The sequence below is a fragment of the Berghia stephanieae genome, chromosome 4 (assembly GCF_034508935.2).
Source record: "Berghia stephanieae isolate SIO BIC M18660-M18661 chromosome 4, UCSD_Bste_1.3, whole genome shotgun sequence".
NCBI classification, from domain to species: Eukaryota; Metazoa; Mollusca; class Gastropoda; order Nudibranchia; family Aeolidiidae; genus Berghia; species Berghia stephanieae.
This window is the reverse complement of record NC_088363.1, coordinates 52,937,882-52,963,058: the sequence shown is the minus strand read 5'-3', so window position 1 is coordinate 52,963,058 and position 25,177 is coordinate 52,937,882. Positions and strand designations below refer to the sequence as shown.

The 25,177-nt window shown below is 34.3% G+C and overlaps 2 protein-coding genes across 9 annotated transcripts in view; one reads left to right on the top strand and one right to left on the bottom strand.

The window, feature by feature from the left end:
- Nucleotides 1–2,626, top strand: part of LOC144970809 (cytidine deaminase-like) — a 38,342-nt gene extending 35,716 nt beyond the window's left edge. For 6 of the 8 annotated variants that reach the window (XM_078910833.1, XM_078910836.1, XM_078910839.1 and 3 more), the window contains one exon: nucleotides 475–753. In XM_078910833.1, coding sequence (XP_078766959.1) covers nucleotides 475–606 — 132 coding nt within the window. In that variant the 3' untranslated portion in view covers nucleotides 607–753. Of the gene's footprint in view, nucleotides 1–474 lie in introns of all 8 variants that reach the window. The other 2 variants (XM_078910832.1, XM_078910831.1) reach the window with 2 other exon arrangements.
- Nucleotides 2,627–3,926: 1,300 nt separating this feature from the next.
- LOC144970808 (phenylalanine--tRNA ligase beta subunit-like) lies at nucleotides 3,927–23,567 on the bottom strand. Its single transcript, XM_078910830.1, has 18 exons — nucleotides 23,393–23,567; nucleotides 17,599–17,654; nucleotides 17,032–17,129; nucleotides 16,707–16,763; nucleotides 16,254–16,320; nucleotides 15,031–15,090; nucleotides 14,695–14,750; nucleotides 13,886–14,036; nucleotides 12,088–12,196; nucleotides 11,183–11,315; nucleotides 10,535–10,586; nucleotides 10,186–10,247; nucleotides 9,208–9,314; nucleotides 8,590–8,690; nucleotides 7,708–7,788; nucleotides 6,844–6,936; nucleotides 6,292–6,562; nucleotides 3,927–5,411 (listed from the first exon to the last, which is right to left on the bottom strand). The coding sequence occupies exons 1-18, from the start codon at nucleotides 23,448–23,450 to the stop codon at nucleotides 5,260–5,262; spliced, it is 1,764 nt and encodes a 587-aa protein (XP_078766956.1). The 5' UTR covers nucleotides 23,451–23,567; the 3' UTR covers nucleotides 3,927–5,259.
- Nucleotides 23,568–25,177: the final 1,610 nt, after the last annotated feature.

The following is a 25,177-nucleotide window of genomic DNA, read 5'->3' as shown; positions in this document are numbered from 1 at the left end:
TTATTTATGATTTTATTAGCATTTGTTAGGGTTCCGCTTTTGTCTGGTCACCTGGTATGATGTTAACATTTGTTGTCCTTATTTTGATTGTACTTTTAGAGTTAGCGTTGATTGAACATAAGTAATTTTAGCCCATCCACGACTTAATTTCAACAAAACTTTGTAGAATTTTAGAGGAAGGGTGTCAATATTTTAAAAGAAGCCAATTAATATTTTTGGCTTCAGCTTAGCAATGAGAGCTCAGATCAAATTTTGATATGACATTTCATTTGATAATTGTTTGCTTATAAAGTGTTGAAAGACATGATGACAGATGATAAGAATTCCATACACTTTTGTAGTTAAAACGAGAGGTTGATGACATTTATCAAATTGTTCTTCGATTTATTTTTGTACTACCTAGTAGACAAATAAATGATTGTTTCGACCGTTTATCTACACGATAATTATCATATATTTTATTCTCATTTCCAGTTTGGCAGTGACTACCCTGTGTACATGTCAAAGCCAGATATGACCTATGTCAAGATGACACCATCAGAGTTGCTTCCCCTTGGCTTCTCACCCAAAACACTGTTAGAACACGTGCCACCTCATCTCGAGTGACCACAGCTGATGTAATTTCATTTGCTAGAAAATTGTCTTTGTGCCATGTAAACAACTAAGAACCAATCCCCTTGTCCACGGTGATGGTCAGAAAATAGATTGTTTTTTAGTTCTGATTTTTTTTTTTTTTTAAATAGCAAAGCAAAAATAAGTATCAAATAGTTGAACAGGCTCTTTATTTTCTTTGTTGTGGTCACTGGACCATCTTGTTATCTTGATCACAACGCACAATTTGTCCTTTAATGACTTCTTGATTTGTTTCTATATATACCAATATGCCTTTTGTTTAAAAATGGGTTATTGATGTCAACACGGTGCATTTGCATTTGCTTGAAAAGATAAATTTGCTACTACTTTCAGCTTTAGGATCTTTCACTGAGTGATAGTGAAGTTAAGATAGTATGAAAGGCTTTTTGTAGCTAAAAAGAGTAAGATTTTAACGTTTTGTTCGTTCATAGAAAGCAAAAAGCCTTTGTTTACATTTGACTTGTTCTCAGAGGGACATAATCAAAGCATTACTCTTGGATGGGGTCTTCTGACCTCTCATGGTGGAGGCAATATTCTTTCATTGATGGCGTCTGTCGAGAACTGCATTGCAGAAGTAAAATGTTGGATGGAAACGAATAAGTTGAAATTGAATGATGAAAAGACAGAAGTTATGCTATGCACAAGAAAAAAAGCGGAAATGGCTTGATGGAACATTTAAGTGTGAATATAAATGGTTGTCCAATTCAGCCCTCGTCAGGCATTAGAAATCTCGAGGTATTCCTGGAACATGATTTTTCTATGAAAATGCAAGTAGACAGCCTCTGTAAAACTCTTACAAATAATCTTAAGAAAATACCCATCATGAGAGATTTCCTTATTAAAGATGCAACAATGAAACTCGTCACAACGTTTTATTACGTCTAGACTATTGCAATGGTCTTTTATCTCACATGATAAAATCTTGCACCTGCAAGTCATACAAAAGAGTGTAGCTAAATTAGTGACAAGACAAAAGAGAATGGCACACTCCCTGCCTATTCTTTATGAGCTTCACTGGCTGCCAGTCAAGGAAAGAATGATTGTTAAGATTGCTCTGTTTTGTTTTAAAACCCTAAATGATGAAGCACCAGACTCCATTAAAAGCCTGCTAGCAATAATAGGAATTTACGATCCTCGACTGACAAAACGAAGCTTGCTCTTAGAAATAATTATAATTCTAAATTTTATGTCAGACGTACCTTTACCCACACTGGGTCCCTTATGTGGAATGAGTGCCCAGAAGGATAAGAGAAGCAAAATCTATTGGTAGTTTTCAATCATTGTTAAAGTTAAAGCACTATCTTTTAACCGTTACATTTTCATGATATTGATACGATATTACATACACTGCTGCTATTGATATCATTGTGGTATGCATTTTATATCTATATATGTAAATTTTGTATATTTATTTGTAACGTGCACTGAGCATCACACAGTGATGAAAATGCGCGATATACATGCAATGTATTATTATTATTCCTCTTAAGCGGGCCATACACGTTCCAACCGATAGACCAGAAGGACACAATGGTTATTCCCATGTCCTATTTTGCCCACACATGCTCCATCCGTCCCTATGGTCCCACATTCTATGCACAAAAGACTAGGGTTATAATCTTGGTGCAATTGTACTGCTGTGGTATACTTGTTGGTTAATACCTGTTGTCTATGGTTGGGTCTGAAAAATTATCAAATGATCTATACAACAAATACACTGCATCTTGTGAGAATTGTCTTTGTTTTTAACTTTCCAAAACATTCTTTTGAAATCCAATGTTTTGTTTTGTTTTGTCCAGGACATCATGAAATCGGTGAAATGGAATGTGCAAAATATTAAAAGAAGCCCCATTACTTGTCTGTAGAGAAAATGATTCGGGTATTTATTGATTCTTTTTTTAAAACTATTCAAATTAACAATTCAAATTAATTTCTCTTCAACAAACCTAACTATTGAATTTTCAATAAAAATGTTATTCCTTTCTCTTCAAAAGTCATATTGCTTGTTCTCAATTATTCAAGTGTAAACATTTTATTTATTATTATAATTTACTTTCTGATTATTTCATTGTTATTGTTACTTTAATAATAATAATAATTATTATTATTTTTATAAAAATTAATGATTTGCTTCCTGATCTCATATTTTGTAAATGATGATTTTAATAGACTGTAGAGATATTATGAAATATATTTTTAGCAAATAAAATTATCTGAAATTAACCAGTTACAATTTTGTTTAAAGTGTACTTATGACTATAGAATGAGACAGGAGCTCCTAGAATCACAGCAGTTTTTTCTCTTTTTTCTGCCTTTGAAGAGAATCAAAGCATAGTAAACAGTGTGTGTCCGTTTTGAAACATCTTGTCCACATATAATTTGTGATACCTAGTTCTGGATCCTCTAATTCTGGAGCTATGCAGGAGTTTGGATTCTTCTACAGGCAGGGGATGTTGGCCCGTGCTAATAGATTCTACATCGGTCCACATTCTTCATATGCGAAACAGCTATGGAGTTTGTGAGTGGCTCTGTGTTTCTGCGTGTGTATCATGATGTTACATACCTGTTGTGAAGATAGATACACACGAAACACACATATGTAACTGTCAGTGGCACAGTAAATCATCAGTAGTCAAAATCACTGGGTGCATTAAAAAACCTTTATTTAATTAAATTTTTTTTTTACATTGGGCTGGGTGAAATTATTTGAGGAAATTCTGTTCGAGTGTAAAAATTAGTTCAAGGAAAGAATGGAATGAGAACAAAGGCTAATAAGGAAAAAATTGGGACATTCGAATGAGTTCGAGGAAATCATAATCGAGTGTATATGGGTTTTTTTTCTCTCTCAAAACAACTCAATATGAGTGAATGGGTAAATCAAATGATATTCCATTACAAGGCCACAAAGAAAGGACAGCTAATATGGAGATATAAGAGACCGCAAAGGTGTGGACCATTGTAGCTGTAATCGGCTTAAGAAGATTACATTTCTACAGCTTAAGGGGAATTCCATCTATTGTTATCAACAATTAGATCATGGGGGAAAGTTCTGTGCAAAAAAGGAATAAATAATTCAACAAAATTTGATGATCTGAAGTGCCAGAATGTTGTTTTTTTTTAATGACTATATTCATACAATAAGTCATTTCTATTTTTTTTCTTCTGGAAATGCAATGGCTACCAAATTTTCTTTCATCATTCGATATCCTTCAACTGATTTGGAGATAACCAAGCAATGCCACTTCAAAATGTAACCCTATTCAGTTGAAGTTACAAGAAAAACAACAAGTTCCTTTTTGGAAAATAATTTATTATGAAAAAAACTAATAAATTAAGTAAAACCAGATGTGGTTGAAACATGAAAGCAATAAAAAAAAATAATAATTAAAAAAAATTATTATACAATACAATATTTCTTCATAATAAAACTTAACATGAGAAAAGAAACAAGGATAAAATCACAATTTATTGATTTTTTATTTATATATTTTTAAAAAATCCCTTGTTTATATACGAAATAGTAATTGAGTCAATGAGAGACTGTTATCTTACCAACTAATATTCTATCATTATAATAAGGGGCTTATGACAAAGAAAACTCTCTACCCAAACTATAAGCGTTATGAGTTGGTCTGTCAGAGGACTGAAAATCACTAAAGTTTTATTTCAAAAACGAATAAGTGAAGTAAATTTTGGTGGAAATCTAAATTCTGCGATCAGACAACTCATGACCATGCTATCTTTCTTGCAATTGTATTCGACTGAAAAAAAAAATGGTTGAGATAATTTAATCCAAATGCTTTAATCTGAAGCCAGGGGAGACAGCTTAGTTGATAAGGCAGTGAACTAACACTAAGTTTGGGTTAGAGCCTCACTTTACTTACATGTAGGTCCACAATGAAGGACCTCCATATTATTTCTGTCACAGGCTAGTCAACACAGAAAACCCCAAGACTTGTTCACCTTCTGGTCTCCTCCCACTCTCCTTCACCATGTCTGCTTTGGCCTGCTGATTTCTTTTGCCTTCTGCGCTGTTATATGGCAAATGTCTGGGCTACCTTAGCAGCGTAGCTCAGTGGTACGTCTTTGCTTTGTACCCAAAAAGTACCAAGTTCGATTTACCTGCTGCGCTGTGTGGCCTTGAGCAAGTCACCTCACCCTAGCTCATTTTGCGGTGCTGCACTGCAACTGACATCTGAGTTATTCCAGTCTTCCCTTGGAATAGACTTCAAAGACAAATTTCCCCTTTGGGATGAATAAAAGGAATTTTGACTTTGATTTTGAAAATTAGACCCTTAAAAATATTTCCCAGAGATGAAGAATAAAAGTTATCTTTTTTATTATTTTCTAATTTATTCTCGAGAAAAATATATCTTTAATACGATCATTACTATCACTACAGTCAAAATATCACATACCATATCATTTGCGGCTGACATTACCTGTGAGCATTTTCCTCTTTATATGAAAAAGTTAATTTATAAACATACAAAGCTTCCTAGCATTAACCAAATATTCATTTTTATTAATTGTCATTGAAAAAAAATGGGTGAAAATGATTTACTAAAAGTTTAAAGAGAAAACTCGACATTCAAACAAAGACATTCATAATAGAAAAAGCTATAACTATAAGAATGGCTCTATGGTGATCTCCAGAGCAGAGCAGGGCATGTTGAGGTCAAATTGACTTATAACATTGGGGTGAAGGACACCCAGTTGACCTATAACCTGGTCATGGGCAATAATTTGGGCACATCTTCCAGGAAAGAAGGTGGGATCTGAGAAAAGCAATTTGAAATGAAAAAAAAATTAAAAATTAATTTCCATTGAGGCATTTAAATCTAGATGCTGCTGCACCGCCATATACATTTAAAAATTTTAAAAATCAACTGAAATCTAAAAAAAAAAAATTGTTGATGTAATAAGTTCCTAATCAAACATGTCTTTGGACCATGAAAGAAATTTAAAACAAATTTATGGATTTTTGCTAAAGAATAGTGTTATAGAAAAAGGGAAATTCTTCTATAAGATTATCCTTCCGTAAAATCATTACAAGGTACTTATTTGCATACTTTTTAAAGAAAATGTTTGTTATTATTATTTTTAAAAAAATAGATATTTATGTTTCAGGTTTCTAGATGTCTTTAGTGACTCATTCGTTGTGTTTTGTTGATAAAGTGAAACAGGAAAAGTTCACATCATCTGTCTTCGTAAATTAAATTGAAGATTCCATTCCCTTTTATAACATATAATTCATATAATATAAGCTCAAATAGTTGACAGTCAACCAACAAGAAAAGGGGATTATAGATATAGTTAACATTTGTTTCTGACCCATCTGTCCAGCTAGCAGTATTAGTGTAGGTTGGTCTGTTAGACCCATATTGAAAGTACTTTGCCATATACTAGCAACCTATCCAAAGTGGGGCAGCAAACAATTGCTGTCCATTAAACAAAGAAAGTAGGATTAATTCCGACTCCATGAGCCTTAATGTGTGAAGATCTGCATATATTGGGCACTCTAGAGATTTATTGTTCTTATTACTTTTCATTACAGTATTTTTACCAATCAGAGTTTGAACAGTTTCCTCATCCTGCACTCAACTTTTCACTTTATACGTCACAAACAAATATGACGTGTCTAATTTAAGCACTTACCATCTTTGGCCTTGATACAATATCCATCAGCACCGCCCAAAGGGACCTCCAGCACCTGCATCAGCCTGTCCAAGAGGCCGTGGATGATTTCAAAGTCTGACGACTTGTTGTAGTTGACAGCACAGATACGGCGTTCATTGCGAGATCCCACATCCTTGGATGGGTCCTGATAAATTACATCTGACACCTCAAAGAGTTTAAGGGGCAAGGGCATGCGCTTGTTGTAGTAAATAGTCTTTAAGACTCCTGGTAGTAACGTTGTCCTGGCAACCTGATTAAGAAAACATGAAAATATTTTACAGATAATCACTAATTAAAATGAAACAAAAGACTGATTTATTTTCTTTATTCTGACTCATCAATGGTACACATGTTTGATTTACATAGAACTTTTTGGGGGAAAAATTATAATATCTAAAAATGATTTTATAATTTTGAAAAGTTTAAGCAGCACTTGTTATTAGCATATTGAATTGGAAAGGATTAAAAAATGTCATTTCCTTTATATGATAGAGAATATTTAAAAAAAAAAAAAAAAAAAATTAATCATACCTGAAATTCGGCTGTTTTTGGGTTGGATATGTGCACAGCTTTAATATCTTTAATGTCTTTCCCCAGTTTATCAGACACATCTGATCTTGAACACTGCATTAAAGAAGACAATAAATGATCTTAACACTGTAAAAAAACAATTTGTTTTTGCTATGCTTCGAATCATTGGATATCAAAAAATATTTCACCAAAGCAATAGACCAATGTAGTCACATTACGGTTTCTTCGTTTTTAATAATTTAAGAAGCTCCTAACAGTAGGGTAATGATATAAATAAACAAGACTTGAAATATGTTCATATTATTAACAGATGTAAACACTCAATCTGAATCTTTGGGATCACACGAGAAAAAAATAAATGAAGAGAATGGGCTTAAACTTAAACCTTATCCTCTCTGGCTATCAGCCTTGTTCCACTCGGAAATCTCACCCTTAACTATGTCTTCAAAATTTTAAACCATCACATATGATTTCCCTGATGTTAACATTGTAGACAATAATGCTATACTATAAAGCACAAACTTAGATATTCATATTTCCAGTGATCAATATAAAGCCACCTTTTTCTTTTTGCTCTAAATTTTTCTAGGATAAATTTGTACCATTTTTCAACACTTTCAAAAGGTTCAATTTAAACAAGAGCGTGGGTAAGTCATCTCCATTTTTTTTTTTTATCATTTACTTTATAAAAATGGAAAATAAAAACAAACACACAAACAAAATTATTATACAAAATTACTTAAAATGTTTTAATTAGCTGAAAAAGCTCTAAGTGCTACACCATCTGATGCTTTTTAGAACTTGGCCAAAATCATTTTTCAATTTTACCTCAGGATTTAATCAGCTCTTATCAAAAACTCTTACCAGTGCAAAAGTGAGAACTTCTGTGAAGCCACAAGATGCAATTTCTCTTCTTAGCAAATCTGACAATTTGTTCAACGGGAACTGTTGGGATGAAATAATAATGTATCTCAAAATTGAACAATGTGTCAAAAATGTTTTTAAAAAACATTACATTATATTACATTATATTATCTATATTATCATTTAAAATATCCTTAAAAATTAAAAAGAAACAAAAGTCTCTTCTATATGGAGTACAATAATGATATAACGTGGAGTATGAAATCAAAATTATCAAGAGTAAACTATTTTAAGCTACCGACTCCAATATTTGAAGAAATCAACCAGACATTTACTTACTCCTCTTTGGAAATATCAAAAACCAAAAATTACTTGAGAAATTATGGCACTAGAAGATTATTTTAAAAGCCTTTTCGGTCATTCCATAAAAGGGTTTAATAAGAGGCCAAAAGGGGAGTGCCATGCTAAAAGGTCTACGTTTTCAATGTGCTTGGCAATGTTTGATTCCCCCAGGCCAGGAGAGGAAAAAAATTCTAATTCATGCAGTACACTTATAACTTATTATGCGCTCTTTATCCAATATCACTCTTAAAACATCTCACTACATTTAGCTAGATTATCATTTATACCTGAATGTAGAGGGGCAATGAATGGAACGAGAATTATGCACCCATTGTCACACATCCAGTCACTGACCACAATCATCAAAGCTTGACTTTGTTACAAGACAAGACACTTTAAACTGCTGAGCCACGAAGCCACATTGTTATTATTTGTTTTGAGAATTCTAGCTGAAGGTAGATATCGAAATAGAATTTGAAATGTAATATTCCCATGCATTGTTCCCCACTAAGCCATTGAAAGGAAGACAAGTCATCATACCTGTTCAGCTATGGTGTTTGTGTTGGGAACAGTTTTCTTGATGTTATCAAATCCATAGGCAATAGCTACATCTTCCATAATATCACAAGGATGGAGAACATGTGAATTAGGGTTAAGGAAGCTGAATTCTAATGGCAAGCAAATACAATCAAATCTGGCCAAGACAGGAGCTCAAAAGAAATGTGGTTGCTATGGGGGAGTGGCTGCGATATTTTGGTAATTAAAACATTTCTAAGTCTGTATGCTAATTAAAAAAAACAAACTATTGCTGCTGTTACTTTTTACTTCACCAAAAAGAAAAAAGAGAAAATATAGGGCTATACTTAAGAAATTGATTTTGGAGAAAAATCACTTGAAAGCTGTTGATAAATAAAGTGGCAAATCTATTACAAAAAAAGAATGGTTGTTTAACCATTATATAGTTGATGATTAAGATTAGTTAATTAACCAAACAATGGAACCTATCTTTGAAACAGAATTAAAATGACTTAAAGCTTTTACAATGATAATTTTTCCATTTCAATATATATTGAAAATTGAAGACATTAAAAAAAAAATAATTTAAAGTAGAGAAACACTGAAAGAAGTTCCATCCCCGATTATTATACAAAAGGATATCTGAACGAGTGGGTGGAATCTCAACACTGAGATTGTCGCCGTCTGTCAACACTTCACTCTCTAGACACATCTTAGTTAAAAGTCTAGCCATAGTGTCTGCTGTCAATCTGAAAGAAGGAATTTCGTTTAATAAAAAATATCGATTTAACCAGAAGATCCTAAATAAAATGGATACGAATGTAAATCCAAAACATGGTTTTGATTACGCTCCATGTGCTTCACAAAGCTAAAATTTATTTTCCCAGGAAAAAAAATGAATTAATTTTTATTTCTAATGGTGAAACATACCTTGTCTTCTGTCCTTTTGATCTAGCATACTATCACTACAGCTGTCCATCATCAGATTATAACTCACATATGCAAAGAGATGGAAGTTAAAAGCCTAACAAAAGAACAGGACACAAAAGCCATAAAAATAAGAATATTTGCTCATTGTCACACAAATGCACACACACAAACACATACCCCCCCCCCCCCCCAACACACACACACAGACATACTTTCACAAGAGTCATAATATTAATATGACTCAAACATCAACTTTAGATTTAATACATTTGAAGTTAACTCCTTTACAACGACAGTAAATTTCAGAAAAAGTAATAATATCTACAATAATTTTGTAACTGTAGACCAACACTGTCTTTGCAAATTGGGCTCCCGTGAATCAATTAGTGGAAACTTCAACTTCAATCATACAATTCGCAACTTTATGCAGCCGGCCAAAGATAACTGCGACTGTGAGTCTGAGTCTGGTGAGGACAGATGGATATGGCTAAGCTTTCATTATGATCTTGTCTAATTTTTGGTTGAATTCCATTTGGCAATTAATGACTCTGATATTATCAGACAGGGAATTTCATATACACACGTGTACACAGTAAGATTTGATGTCAGATATGAGGATGACTAAATCCATCTTTGTCTGTTAGATATTTTGACTATACAAAATCAGGCTAAATTGTACTTTTCACTTACTTGGCTCCAACTTGTTTGCTTATCAGTTCTGCAGACACTGTCTCTTTTCTGTAAGGCAGCTCCTTAAAAAGTTGAAATTAGAAAAGAAACATAGAATCAAATTAAACCTCTAACTATCTTTGTTTTTTTTTTACAATTAAAACTCACTTGAGCTCTTTTTCACTTCAGATTTAAAAAATAAGGAATATAAAAATTTATTCCAAAAGCAAGAAAAGGCTAACATTCTCTTAAATAAACCCATTAAATACCAAAAAAAAAAATAAATGCTAATAATCTGGGTACATATCCTCTATTAGTGAAGTGTTAAAAACATCAACAATCAAAATGATAGAAGATGATATCAACTTACAGGATAAACGACGACAGAGCCGTCTGGCTGGACCACTTCTGCAGCTTCAACACTAAAAGAAATTAAAGTTACATTTTTTAAACAAACTATATGTAACAACACATTTTAACAACATGAAGCTAAAGGCCATACACTTGAGATTTTATGCAGCGCAATATCTACTAAATGTACTTAAAGTGGCTCCATGACAAAATTAACACTTATAACATGTAGAATGATGCCATAAGGTCAATATCTTTTTTTTTATAGACAACTCTTACTGGTTCAGTACCCATCATGCACCAGAGTAGGTTGCAAAAATGTGGGTGAAGAGCCTTTTCCAAAGACTAACAATAACCTTTGCGCAGCTCACATAGGAACTTGAAACCAGGAACCAACATGTCACAAGTTTTGGATCATCACCGGACCACATAACCCTACAATACTCCTCATCAATTCAAATGAGCCTAAAACTACATTTTAAAACTTAATTATCAATTCACAAAACATAATTAATAAAAACTAAAAAGTAAACAATTCCATATTTCATCCTTTCTGTATTGTAAAATTGCTAAGTTATAAAATTTTGATAAAGTTTCAGATAAAAGATCTGAAAATACTTCTTGATAAACACCAAGAAATGTTTTAAACCATTGATATAGGACTTACGTGAACGGTTCATCACAATAGACAGAGAACATAGTAACAATTGTATCCAACACAATCTTGGCCTTTGTCAAGTCTGTGGCCGTGCATTCAATAAAGATATTTCTGGTTTTGGAACTTATCTTAGAGTGCTCACCTGATGATAAATAATATTCAATTGAAGGTAAAAATAATATAAACTTCACGGCTATGTCGTTATTTACCCAAATTCTTCTTCTTCTTTTATGCCTCTTGGCTCCTTGCGAAGCATTTACCCAAATTAATCCCCTCAAAATTTTTAACTTCAACTGAAAAACATGAAAATTCATTTTCCCTTTTAATATGTGCTATTGAGGCAAAAGCAACATATTCATGGTAAAATTTGCATATGGTTGCAGACATTCCAGCTTGTTGATATCTCCTTCTTCCTGTTCTATCTTATATTTTAGATACATTATGATCAATTATAGATGTTTTTCTGTTTATAATCAAATTCACAAACATATCAAGATGTCTCAATTCCAAATCCTTCAAATCTCATATACATAATACTGATTTTGGTGTGTATTTTGCTGAAAGTGTAGCATTGTTCAGATTCATACTTATTGAGGCTGTCACTGTCATCTATCTTGTTGTTGTTCACTTCATCAGACAATCTTTCCCCTCACTGTGTCACATGGACTCAAGAGTTTAAGCTCACATCAGTGTTTGGTCTTTGATGATTGATCATATTCATTAAATAAACCTCTCAAGAAATTGCTCAACATTTTTCACAGGAAATTGCTAGACATGATTTAAGTAGGATATGACCATTAAAAAACTTATATTGTAAAAGTAAATAAATTATTCCTGTTTCCATACATTCTGATTGAGAGTAAAACAAATTAAAAAAAAAATAAAATAAATAAATCAAACAAACAAAATCTTACCATTAATGATAGGAGGCATTGATAAAACAACTCTGTTCTTGTCATAAATGACAGGATAGACTGGCTTGTCTCTTATGATGGGGAGATATTGCTTCAGGTGACTTTCACCCTGGAAATCAAAGAATTGAAAATTTCCGTATTACATATTTTTTATCTAAAAATGAGTTTCAACAAAACCATATAATATTATATATATGTATATTTATATATATAAATAAAATCAACAACATACTGATATTTACTGATCGATCATCAAGGACCAAACACTGATGTGAGCTTAAACTCTTGAGTCATGTGAAACAGTGAGAGGAAAGATTGTGCGGTTATGTGGTCTAGTGGTATGATACTTGCTTTCGGATCAGAAGGTCCTGGGTTTCAGCCTTGCTCAGCGTATAGTGAGTCCTTACTCACATTCTCTCACCGTACTCAGGTGTAAAATGAGTACATGGCTATTAACAGAGTTGTCTCTGCCAGAAGAAATTGCAATTTTGCCAAACAGGCGTCATGTCTCGTTCTATATGTTACATATTGCTGTTGGTCAGGGACCCCTTGTAAAGCACTTTTGAGCACTTTTAGTGGATATTGCGCTATATAAAAGCTCAAGTCTCTTTTGTTTGTTTTTGTTTTTGTTTTTTTACTGAAATACACATGGCAGATCTGCAAGCATTGAGCATTACTACTACTACTACAACTACAACTACTACTACGCCTACTAATAATAATAACAACAACAATAATAATAAACATTTATATTGCACCATACACCCCTTTCAGTGTAAGGGTTCTAGACGCATAACACTGAAGGAAAAGCAGTTTTTCATGATTTGGCAAAAATAAAAACTATTCTTAATGTATAAAACAGATTTTTCAATGGAGTCAATGCAAGATTCTCTTTCTTTCCTAACAGGGGCCAAGTCTCATGCTACATGTTAAGTGTTGCTGTTGCCTAGGGACCCCTTGTTACGTGCTTTAAGCACATGAAACAGTTATTGTACCGTATAAATGCTCAAGGATTATAGCCTTTCCAAGAAAAGTGCACAGTAACAGAAGCCTGTTCACGTGCATCTTATGAATGGTAAAACATATAAATAGGGAAAATGATTTATAAAAATGTATGGGCAACAAAAGAAAAATAAAAAGCCTCATCTCTATTCCATCACATAAATTGACTAAAATTGTTAAAATATGAAAAACTTTGTTTGATAAAACATTTTCTTGTCAAAAAGTAGTTCTTTAGAGCCATTAGAACTCACAGATCTGGAAAGTATCACGGTTTCTGCAGTATTAAACAGTAGCGCATACTTGTTACCATTTGAGCAATCGGAAAATACTTTCTGTCAGTTCTAAAAGATCCATTGGACTTGGATTCAAACATGGTCTATTTGCATGTGAGTTGAGTGTTCTATCAATTAAAAAAAAAGACACAAAAAAAAACCCCCAACTACTTGAGCTTTTATACAGCGCAATATCCAGGAAACATGCTCAAAGCGCTTTACAAAGGTTCCCTAACCAACAGCAACATGTAGAACGAGACATGACGCATGTGAGGCATTATTACAATTTTTCAGACAGACAACAATGTTAATGGTCAGGTACTCATCTTACATCTGAGTTCAGTGAAAGAATGTAAGTAAAGAGCCTTTTCCAAGGACACCTATGCGCCGAACAAGGCTCAAATCCAGGATCTTCCGATCCGAAAGTGAGTGCCATACCACAAGACAACATAGCTTCTGGGACCCCACCAACATCTGCCATACAGTGAATCTAAAAAAAAACTAAACAAAACAAATCTATTTACCGAATACAACTGCATGAGTTCCACAGCTGTATACTCCTTAGTCTGTCCCAGTGGTTTGAACTTAATATCTGCTGGTGGAAGGGCCTCGTAACTGAATGGACCCTCAATTGTGTCAAGATCATGAGTGCCAATGGCCACAAGACTTCTCTTACTGAAAGAAAAAGGAGAGATGATTATTCAAGATATCTTTAATAATTTAAATGCTGACATCTCTATTTTAAAGTCCATGTATAATAGAATTTCCAATAATGAACAACTAATCCAGAAAAGGTTATTATTTATCAGAGAAATATTATTGCCTTTCCAATATTTTCATTTGTATCTATATTATCATCAAGCTAATTGTAAGCGATTAAGAGCAGAACAACCCTTGAAGTGGCAGTTAAGTTTGGTTATAGAACAGCTTAACAGACAGCATCATATCTTTTTACTCTCTTTGACTTGAGCACAGTTGTATCACAAAGAACACAGAGTTAAACAAAAAATTGATAACGTCTGGTGAACTATCAGAAAGCCTGGTATTACTATTACATCTATCATCACAAAATTGTCTCATATTTCAAACAAAAGATTCTGGACAAAAATATTGTTTAAAATGACCCATGCTTAATAAACAAATATCTTACAACTCATAAATTATATGTTAATGCATCAAGACATGACTGATTTCCTTCTTAGGTTTTTGTTGAATATAGTCAGCAATGAGTAGTTGCATTATAAAATTTCAACATCTAACCTTTTGTATTAATCATTAATGAAACCAATGGAACCATACAAACAATATGGCCTGCTTTCTTCCTAATACTCACCGACAAATATTTTGATGCAACTTGTCTTGCAAATCAATGAAACTTAGATAACTTCTCTGTTTTGAATGAAAAAAAAAAGAGAAACAAATTATATCAAATAACAACAAAGTGAACATAAGGCAAGAAAGAAAGCTAAAAGTGGTAGAGAATTCAATTTCAAAGCAAAAACCAGAAGGGTGAATAATATGAAACTCCTAACTCCTGTAAAAAAAAATGCAATAATTGAGTGTTTAAGAATTTTTTTTAAAAACGAAGGAAAGAGAGGTCCTTAGAAAAGAAGTCGTGTTTAAGATAAGTAAATGTGAAGAATAAAAGAGTATGCAAACAAAAACATACCTCAGTTAAATTGATATTTCTAAGTACGGCTGCAACTGCATGTGGTCTAACTTGTTCTGTCTGAAAAAGTAAAAAAGAAAAATCAAATACGATGAGATTTTAGATTCCAGCTTTTTTTTCTTTTCTTTTTTTATTTTTTTTTCCAATAAATGAGTCACAGTACGTCACATTCAGTATGATGTCTTTGTTTTTTTTTTTTTTTTTTGGGGGGGGGGGCTTTAAAGTTTCAAAGACGTTTCATGGCACTCCACAGTAAAATAAACTTCCTATTTGGTCGAGAAATGATGTGAAAATAGAAAATAAGAATATATAAAAGTTGTCATAGGTTGATTATCTGTCATTATAGTGTAGAATTTCTGTCTTAGATTCACCTCACAGCGGTCAGGAGGGATGAGACAGAGATTAGATAACTCCAAGGTATGTCTTAAGGAAAAGCATTTCGCAAGACAGATTTCCTCTGTTCATCCAGTGATTGGGTAGCTGGCTCTGTTAAATGTTGCAGAAAGTACTTTTCAAAAGATTAGCACCATATCCAAAAGATAGCATTGATACAGTCCATTTAAAGCTACTGAAACAGATTCCTGGGACTTATGGCTTCGAAGGATTCCAACTTCTTTTCGGATGAGATTGGACAATTTGCTCCATGGAAGTAGGGATGAAATTTTGGTACAACACTATAATCTACAAACATTGCAATCACAAATATGGTAAAATGCATTGATTAAGAATATTGCATTCATGTCCTTTGGGAACTTTAAAGGAAGTAGCCCAGTTTCTATAGCATTAATCAGACAATAGCAATTGCTTGCAACCATTAGGATAAGATTCTAGTTCGTCTATCACATAATACTAATACAAGTATTAGAGATCTAAGAAAAAAAGATTCCAGATGTCATGCATCAAATATGTTCCAACAATGTCATTTCTCATCCACAACACCTACCATACCCCATAAAAGTGATTTAAGAAAAAAAACAAATTTATAGCCCATAGAATATATGAGTGAACCACTGTGCCAGTAACAGCAAAATTCAACAAGGCATGCAAAATTGTTATTTCTTATTTTGTGATGAAAAAAAAAAATTGCGACAAAAGTGGATAGGATTGTTAAACTCTCTTTGTAAGAGTAAATTTATTATATTAATTTTCTTTCCAAAATATTATAAGTTGAATTATGAGTAAGGTTAGGAACAACATCATCAAACACAGATCATATTACTTACCGAAGGGTGTATATTCAAACGTTGTATCTGATGTGGTTTTATGCTTTTGAACCTGGGTGCCCTTTGCCTGTGTTTGATAATAATTTTTTTTTAAATTTATATTGCAAAAAGCTTTAAAAATTTTAAAAACAAAAAAAGTTGAATGCACTTAATTCCATTTTGAGTATAACAAAGCCTGAAACAGACGATAATTCATAATTGTATGAGCCCTTCTTCTTTATTTCTTGCATAAGGTTCATAAAGTGATGTTAAAAAAGCGTTGGTCTGATATTAGACTGTCATTGAGAAAATAAAAGCAATGTATTATTGCTTAACAGGCATCATGTCTCGTGTTACGTGTTGCTGTTGGTCAGGGACCCTTTTGTAAAGCAGCACTTTGAGCACATTTATTAGTGGATATTTTTATGTCATTATAAAGATATAAGATGTGAATCAAGTCAAAATATGTCTTACTTTTCAAGGAAAACAAGAAGTCCTTGGACAAGTCCTTCCAAACATAGCAAGTCATATCTGAAAGATTTTTTTAAAAAACCATGTAAAAGAATATCTAAATACAATCAAGTAAATTTTACTCAAACCGAGTTTTTATTTTTTAAAATTTCCTTTAATTATCCTTTCGACATAAAACACAATAACAATAAAATCGTAGAGATTAAAAAACAGAATAATATTTTTTGCTAATTCATGAATATAGCAGTTTACTATTACTTATTTTCTCATCATAGGCTATTAAATTATATATTTTTTTAAAAGCTTTAATCAAAATTTGTTTGTATACCTGTTAGCAGGAATTTCAATTTTGTATTCGATAACTTCTGATGCTCCCTTAGCTTTGCCTACGCCTTTCTCTTTTTCCATCTGCTCCTTTTCTGAGGTCTGTAAGAAAAAGTAAAATTTATATATAATACAGGGTTGCCAATTCAGGAGGCAAACATTTACTGTATTTTCATGCGAGCACATCCACAGGCTACTATCTGAGCATTGAACTCCAGTAAAAGACATTTGGTATTTACTTTTTTCCATTCAGCAGGATTGGAAAATATACTGAGGTATTTTAACATTCTGAATTCAGTAAATATACTGAAAATTGTCAACCTTGATAATATAATACAAAAGAAAGAAAAAAGAAATTTAAAAAAAAGAAAACACAAAAAAGCCAAGTTGAAATAAAACATGGACAAAAGAAATAACAACTACAATATATTTTGCCATAATTAAGAGCTGATAAATACAATTAAGATGATTATGAATGTCGCTGAAAATGACAGGAGAAAATCCTCCATTGAAGACTAGATGGCAATATGACGTATAATTACAGATAAATAACTTAAAAAATTATACTCACAATTTCATCAAGCTCCAGCCCATACTGAAAGCACAGTTCATCAAATTCGTCATCAGCTGAGAAAAAAAAATATAGATTAAAAGTTTGAAAATGTAAATACGGCAATAGAGTCGAAATATTATAGTGGTATTCTTTATTTTAATATCAATTGTAGGGAGCATATTTGTTGTGTGTTCTGGTTTGTTGTTCCCAGCTGTGTTGTAGTTGTAAACTGTTTTATGTCCACGAAGCACTGTGGGTACGTAAGTCTTGTGTGTTTGTGAGCTTGGAACTGGCTATAAAAGTGAATGCAAGCATTCAGTCTCTCTCTCTTTGCTCGTTTGAATGGGTGAATACTGACTCTTATTTCTCCTGCTACAGATTGATATTGTCTATACCTAGGTATGTGTGCTTACTTAAGGTATTTCTTGTGCCGGGACCCATGCCAGAGATAGCCAGTAGATTTATGCTGTTGAGATGCCCATAACATGCGTAGTATGGAGATACCCATAACAGCGCTATGGAGATGCCCATTGACATATTCGTATTTATTTTGCAGATTCTCACTTAGTTTTAGATTAGGTGGTGACGTCCATTTAGATCTCTAAATGGAGAACCCCACTTTGGTGGAGATATTATTTTATTTTATACCATCGTGAATAAGGTCTTAAAAACTATTCGCGACAATTGGTGCTGCGACTAAAGAAAATTTGGCAGATTTCAGATGCATTCACAACAAATATGTTGCACGCCTTTTCACAACAATTGGCGCTGTGACTTAAAGGAAACCACCTCAATCTGGCGAGGTAGGGAGCCATGTGTTGAGAAGTACACAAAATTCAATTGAAGATGGTGGATCACATCACAATGGAGTGGTAAAATGACATGGCTATAGGTATTTCTTATTTTCTAAACATCCCCAGTCAGTGTCACCTTGTAATTTGTAAAGTAACTTTCTTTTAAAGAAGTGCCTATTAATCTCCCATTGATAACTGTATATAATTTTAAATATCCACCATTTCAAAAGGGAAATAAAGACATAACTTCTACTTCTATAAAGTTTAGATTCCACTACCCCTGATATTTTTAAAATTCAAAATTTTATATTTTACATTGCTCTTGGAGCCCCATTTTAACAAGTACCATGTACAAATGTGGATCATATTAGCTTCACTGGTGGACCAGACAGGTTTGACAGCCTAACAAAGGTAAGATCTTTCCAATTAATATATATCCAGTTCATATGCCCATCTTTTAGTTTTAAGAGTGGAAGCTATTTTTTAGAACGCAGTGGCTATTTTTACAGTCCCGTAAAGATGGTTCTCGGGGCTATTTTTACAGTCCCGTAAAGATGGTTCTCGGGGCTATTTTTACAGTCCCGTAAAGATGGTTCTCGGGACTATTTTTACAGTCCCGTAAAGACGGTTCTCGGGGCTATTTTTACAGTCCCGTAAAGACGGTTCTCATGGCTATTTTTACGGCGTTGATGCGATTCTGTTCAATTATCCGCATAGTTATAGATTATCATCTTTTTGCAGTATTCACAAAACTTCACATATCATTTCTCCCGATATTTAGATGTACAGATCTAGAGGCGGTGAATGAAAGCAAAATTAATTTCATTTAACATATTTAGATCTAAAGCTAAAACTAAAATTAACAAACGATTAATGTAAAGTCAATTCTCTTGGCGATTTTTACGGTACTGTCATTTTTATTACATATATATTATATATATATATATATATATTTTTTTTTTTTTTTTTGCAAAAGTTATGTTTGCAGTACAGAACAGCCCGTTTTCTATCATCAGTGGGCAGGTTAGGTTGTATGTCTTGATTATTTTTTCTGTCAAACATACATAATATAGATCTATTATCAAACACTGAAAGTATATTTAGTTTCTGCTTGAGTCGACACCCCACAAGATATAATACTTTACAGGTTGGCTTTTGTTTATACATTACCAGTATAACCAGTCAGGAAGGACTAACGGTTTATACAATTTTAAAAGATGTAGACGTCTAACATTCAGGGTGCAGTCTTCTCACGTGAGAGTGGGTTTGAATCCAATTTCAGAAAAGAGGCCGTTCACAAACCGGACACATTTTGACCATAATTTTAGAACCCCCCACCTCCCAACCATATTGTGGACAAATGAACCCTCACCCCCCCCCCCCCCCCCCCATGTGGATGCCCATGGTAAAGATGCACATTGCGAAACACCTCATGCTTAAATATTGTCCTTTTGAATAATATTTTTTTAAAAAAAGAAAGTAAATAATGATGATGATTCTCTACCATGGGCGGTCATGATCCAAAAGAATAGAGGTACCCAAGACTGATCCTCATTGGGGCGCCGAGGTGGAGAGGGCATTTTGCTTTGGTACCACCATCACGTTGCTCCTACTCCTTTACCGATTGACCCAGTGTTTGTTCCAACCAGACAAGAGTGGTCGCTGTATTGCTCCTCCCTTCCCAGTTAGGAGGTTGTTTTATTGTTCTCCGCCAAAGCGGTGTTCACCTTGTGGTCAGACCCCTCTGCCTAGGCTTTGAGGTACCACTAGGGAAAGAGATAGATAGAGAAAAAGAGAAAGGAAAAGAGAGAGAGAGAGAGAGAGGGAGAGAGAGAGAAAGAGAGAGAGAGAGAGAGAGGGAGAGAGAGAGAGAAAAAAAGAGAGAGAGAGAGAGAGAGAGAGAGAGAGAGAGAGAGAGAGAGAGAGAAAGAGATAGAAAAAGAAAGAGATTGGGAAAGAATGAAAGAAAGAGAGAGATAGAGAGAGAGAAAATGAGAGATAGGGAAAGAAAGAAAGAAAGGGATAGAGAAAGAATGAAAGAAAGAGTGAGAGAGAGAAACAAAGAAAGAATGTAGAAAGACCGGGGGAGAGAGAGAGAGAGAGAGAGAGAGAGAGAGAGAGAGAGAGAGAGAGAGAGAGAGAGAGAGGGGGGGGGGGGAGAAATAGAGAAAGAAAGAGATTGGGAAAGAATGAAAGAAAGAAAGAGGGAGATAGATAGAAAAAAAGAGAAAGTAAAAAGAAAGAGAGAAGAGAGAGAAAGAGAAAGAAAGACAGAGAAAGAATGAAAAAAAGAGGGAGAGAGGGAGAGAGAGAGAGAGAGAGAGAGAGAGAGAGAGAGAGAGAGAGAGAGAGAGAGAGAGAGAGAGAGAGAGAGAGAGAGGCTGCTAACTAGCCGCACCTGAACGAAGTGAGTGAGAGTTTTAGAGCTAATGGCGTCTACTCATCCAATCTGTTACTATTTATAAATCTATCACCGCAACGCCATAAAAATAGCCACCAGAACCGTCTTTACGGGACTGTAAAAATAGCCACGATAACCATCTTTACGGAACTGTAAAAACGCTGTGATTATCCCCAGACAGGTGTCTGGGGATAATGAAAATTCGTTATCCCCAGACACCAGTGCCAAGGGGTGCATCTTGAGACATAATAATATCATTGAGATTCAGAGCATAGGCATAGGTGATAATATAATTAGTTCGCTCATGGCTCATGACATATTTTTCTGGCATCAGATGGGCCATGGAGTTGGAGTTTGCGGTTTCTTAGTTGCAGTTTCAGTTTATGACCGCGCTGCGATTATCCCCAGACACTTGTCTGGGGATAACCAAAATTCGTTATCCCCAGACATATATTGGAAACTCCGCTCCTTTAAACAATTATCCACATTCCAGAATATGGAATGTTTCCAAATGCACATAGATATAGGGAAAGTTAATAAAATATCTATAAAAACATAAAATTAACCAACATTAAATCAGCTGTTACTACATATACACAATATGCGTCGAATTCGACGTGGGTGTCATGGCCGAATGGTTTAGTCGTCTGCCCTGGAACTTTTACCAGAATCGACATTGTGGGTTCGAATCCTGGTTCGGCTACTTTTTTTTTTTTTTTTTTTGTGCGAGTCTATTCTTTTCCCCTTTTGTTTGGCCTTTCGTTCCGTTTCTGAGCATGAATTTCTAAAAATTGTTTTTAGCAAAAATAAATTATTGTTTTTTTTTTCTCCTCTATCTGATCATTTGGTCGCTCTCTGAATATTTCTGTTTGTTTGCTTTTTAATTATATATTCTTTTTAGATTGGAGTGGGGACGAATATGACAATTTGGTAGAAACTAGAAAGGAACCAAGAGGAGAGAGAGAGAGAGAGAGAGGAGAGAGAGAGGAGAGAGAGGAGAGAGAGAGAGAGAGAGAGAGAGAGAGAGAGAGAGAGAGAGAGAGAGAGAGAGAGTTAAAAAAAAAAGAATTAAGGAAAGTTAATAAAATATTTATAAAAACATAAAATCAACCAACATTAAATCAGTTGTTACTACATATACACAATATGCGTCGACTTCGAAGTGGGTGTCATGGCCGAATGGTTTAGTTGTCTGCCCTGGAAGTTTTATCAGAATCGACGTTGCGGGATCAAATCCTGGTTCCGCCACTTTTTTTTTTTTCTTTTTTACATTCCGTCTTCTTTTTACAGAACGGTGCAAGGGATAAATGTCCCATCCATCCTTCCCCCCCCACCTCTTTTTTTTTTAAACTCTCTCTCTCTCTCTCTCTTAGTTCCTTTCTAGTTTCTAGCAAATTGTCATATTTGTCCCCACTCCGATCTCAAAAAGTGACTAAAAAGGATATATAATTAAAAAGCTAACAAACAGAAATATTCAGAGAGCGACCAAAGGTCAGATAGAGGAGAAAAAAACAAACAACATATTTTTTAAAAATAAAAACAATTTTGAGAAATTCATGCTCAGAAACGGAACAAAAGGTCAAACAAAAAAAAGAAAATAATAGACTCGCACAAAATAAAAAAAAGAAAAAAAGGTGTGTGTGTGTGTGGGGGGGGGGGGGGGGGGGGAGAATGGATGGATGGGACATTTATCCCTTGCAACGTTCTGTAAAAAGAAGACGGAATTAAAAAAAAAAAAACAAAAAAAAAAAGTGGCGGAACCAGGATTCGAACCCACAACGTCGATTCTGGTAAAAGTTCCAGGGCAGATGACTAAACCGGACACCCACTTCGAAGTCGACGCATATTGTGTATATGTAGTAACTGATTTAATGTTGGTTAATTTTATGTTTTTATAGATAGGTATTTTATTAACTTTCTTATTTCGATGTGCTTTCGGAAACATTCCATATTCTGGAATGTGGATAATTGTGTAAAAGAGCGGAGTTGCAAATATGTGTCTGGGGATAACGAAATTTGGTTATCCCCAGACAGGTGTCTGGGGATAATGAAAGCCCAGCCTTTCGTTATCCCCAGACAGGTGTCTGGGGATAACCAATTTTCGTTATCCCCAAATGACAGCCCTGTAAAAATAGCCCCGAGAACCATCTTTACGGGACTGTAAAAATAGCCACTGCGTTTTTAGAAGGGGGAAATTTTTGATGGATTTTTCGTTACTTGGCACGATTTAAAAGAAAACTGAAAGACGAAAATAATGATAATCAAAATATCTGCGATATTCCTCTTTATAAAATGAAGTTATGCATCTTTAACTGAATTGAACCTCCCTAAGTCCTAGTCCTAAGCCTAAGCGAACAGCAATTTCCAGTCACAACTTTCTTATGGGCGAGTGGGTCACAATTTGACTCCCACTGCTACTAAACCGCCAATTCAAAAAAGCGAAAAAAGTGGCAATGGTCTAGTAATGTTATGCATGGTCATGGATATCTCCCTCAGCCTCAACTCAGTAAAAGTAAAAAAAAAAAAGAAAATGAAATTGAAAAATGAAAATGCAATGTGCAGCCGGAGCAGAAACAAAAATCATGCTTATGAAAACTTATATTGAATAATGACTTACTATAGATCCGACCAAGTGCCTCAAAGAGGTCGTCTCTTTTCACTGAAATCGTAGGCATCTTGTATTATTTATGTCTGAGTTAATCAAATATGGAAAAACTGTTTCCACGCCCTGATTGACAACAAAATGCTTGATGATGACGAAACCAAAGGAAAATCCGGAAGAATTGTAGTTCACAGCAGTGTACAAAAGCCGGTCACCTTCGGTATATTAGTGTTATCAATTCGCTTATTAAATTTTAAAATAATTTTAAATCATATCTCCTGGAAAAGTGGTGTTGGTTTGGTCATATATGAAAGCTTTAAAAAGTCACATAAAAGCATATCAAAATACAATCATTATATTTTACTCAAGTATACAGATCTCCGAAGCAAGTCATTATCCCCCTTCATTATCCTTTCAGGGGGTGGTGGTACCGTGGGTTGGTGTTCGTGTTGGGAGAGGGAGGGGCACTTAAAAAGATAACAATGAAACAGTGCGAGAGGTTAACGACCGTGCACGACTTGCTTGAACATTGTTTTTACTCAATTTCTTGCCTAAGCTTTATCATAGTTTCATAAAGAGCGTTCCTGTAATATAGTTATATTCTGAACTGTCTCACAATTACAAAAGCGGGCTGATATATAAGTACCATTTTGTTATAACTTTTTTTAAAAACAGCACAAACATAATACGCGAAAAATAAAAAGCTTTGATTATCAGCTACGTATCGTACTATTTAATTTTCCACATAATCACCATCATGAGCTACACAGAGCTGCCAACGCCGAATTAGTTGACGCCGACGCATGCCGTCAACGAAGAATCTCGGTGGTTTCGCTTGCCACCATCGACGAACATATGCTACTACCTCCAGACCACTGCTGTAACGGTTTCCTTTCAAATACTTGTTGAGCTAGGGGAACAAGAAATATTCAGATGGAGCAATATCCGAACTATATGTAGGGCTAGGTGATGAAGGGTCAGAAGTCTGAACCGAATTTGACTAATGTGGGGTCGCGCATTGTCATGCTGCAATATCCAATTTCTACCATCTGAACCCGTGCGACTCTATTTTTGAGGACTCGTAGAGTTGAAACATATTGTTTAGAGTTCACTGTTTGCCCTTGTTCAAGAATTTCCATGTGAACTATGCCTCAATATCCCAGGAAATGGTAAACAAAACCTTTCTCGCAGAGACAATGACTTTGAATTTCTTTGGACTTGGAGAAGATATATGCCTGTGCTCCATCGACTGCGATTTGGTTTCCGGGTGTAGTGATGGACCAAAGATTCATCACCAGTCAGAATTTCCTGCAGAAAAGTATCTCCTTCCTTGTCATATCGTTTCAAATGTTGGGTAGAATTTTTTCCTCTGCTTTCATTTCTGAACTTAGCTGTCCTAGGACCAATATTCTGAACAGCATTGTCTTATTAAGCTTATGACGTCACTCAATTATGAACAACAAATGACGCCACATGAAATATTTGTTACACATGAGTGTAGAAGTATCGTTTGGGAGTGTGTGTGTGTGTGTGTGTGTGTGTGTGTGTGTGTGGGTGTGTGAAGATTCATGATTGTAAGATAAAATATGTTTGGGAGCGTTCACATATTATGTCAACAAAAAATTGGCATTTTTAGACCCCCCCACCTCCCCCCAATATGATGACATCATCAAAATGGACTATTTTTCGTGAAAGTCATGTGATGGTGGCTATTGAACAGAGGAAAAGAGGTAAAAACAACTGAGTGCCAAAAGGTGTGAAATTTGATATATACCTCTTTGACTCTGTTCAATACTGGTA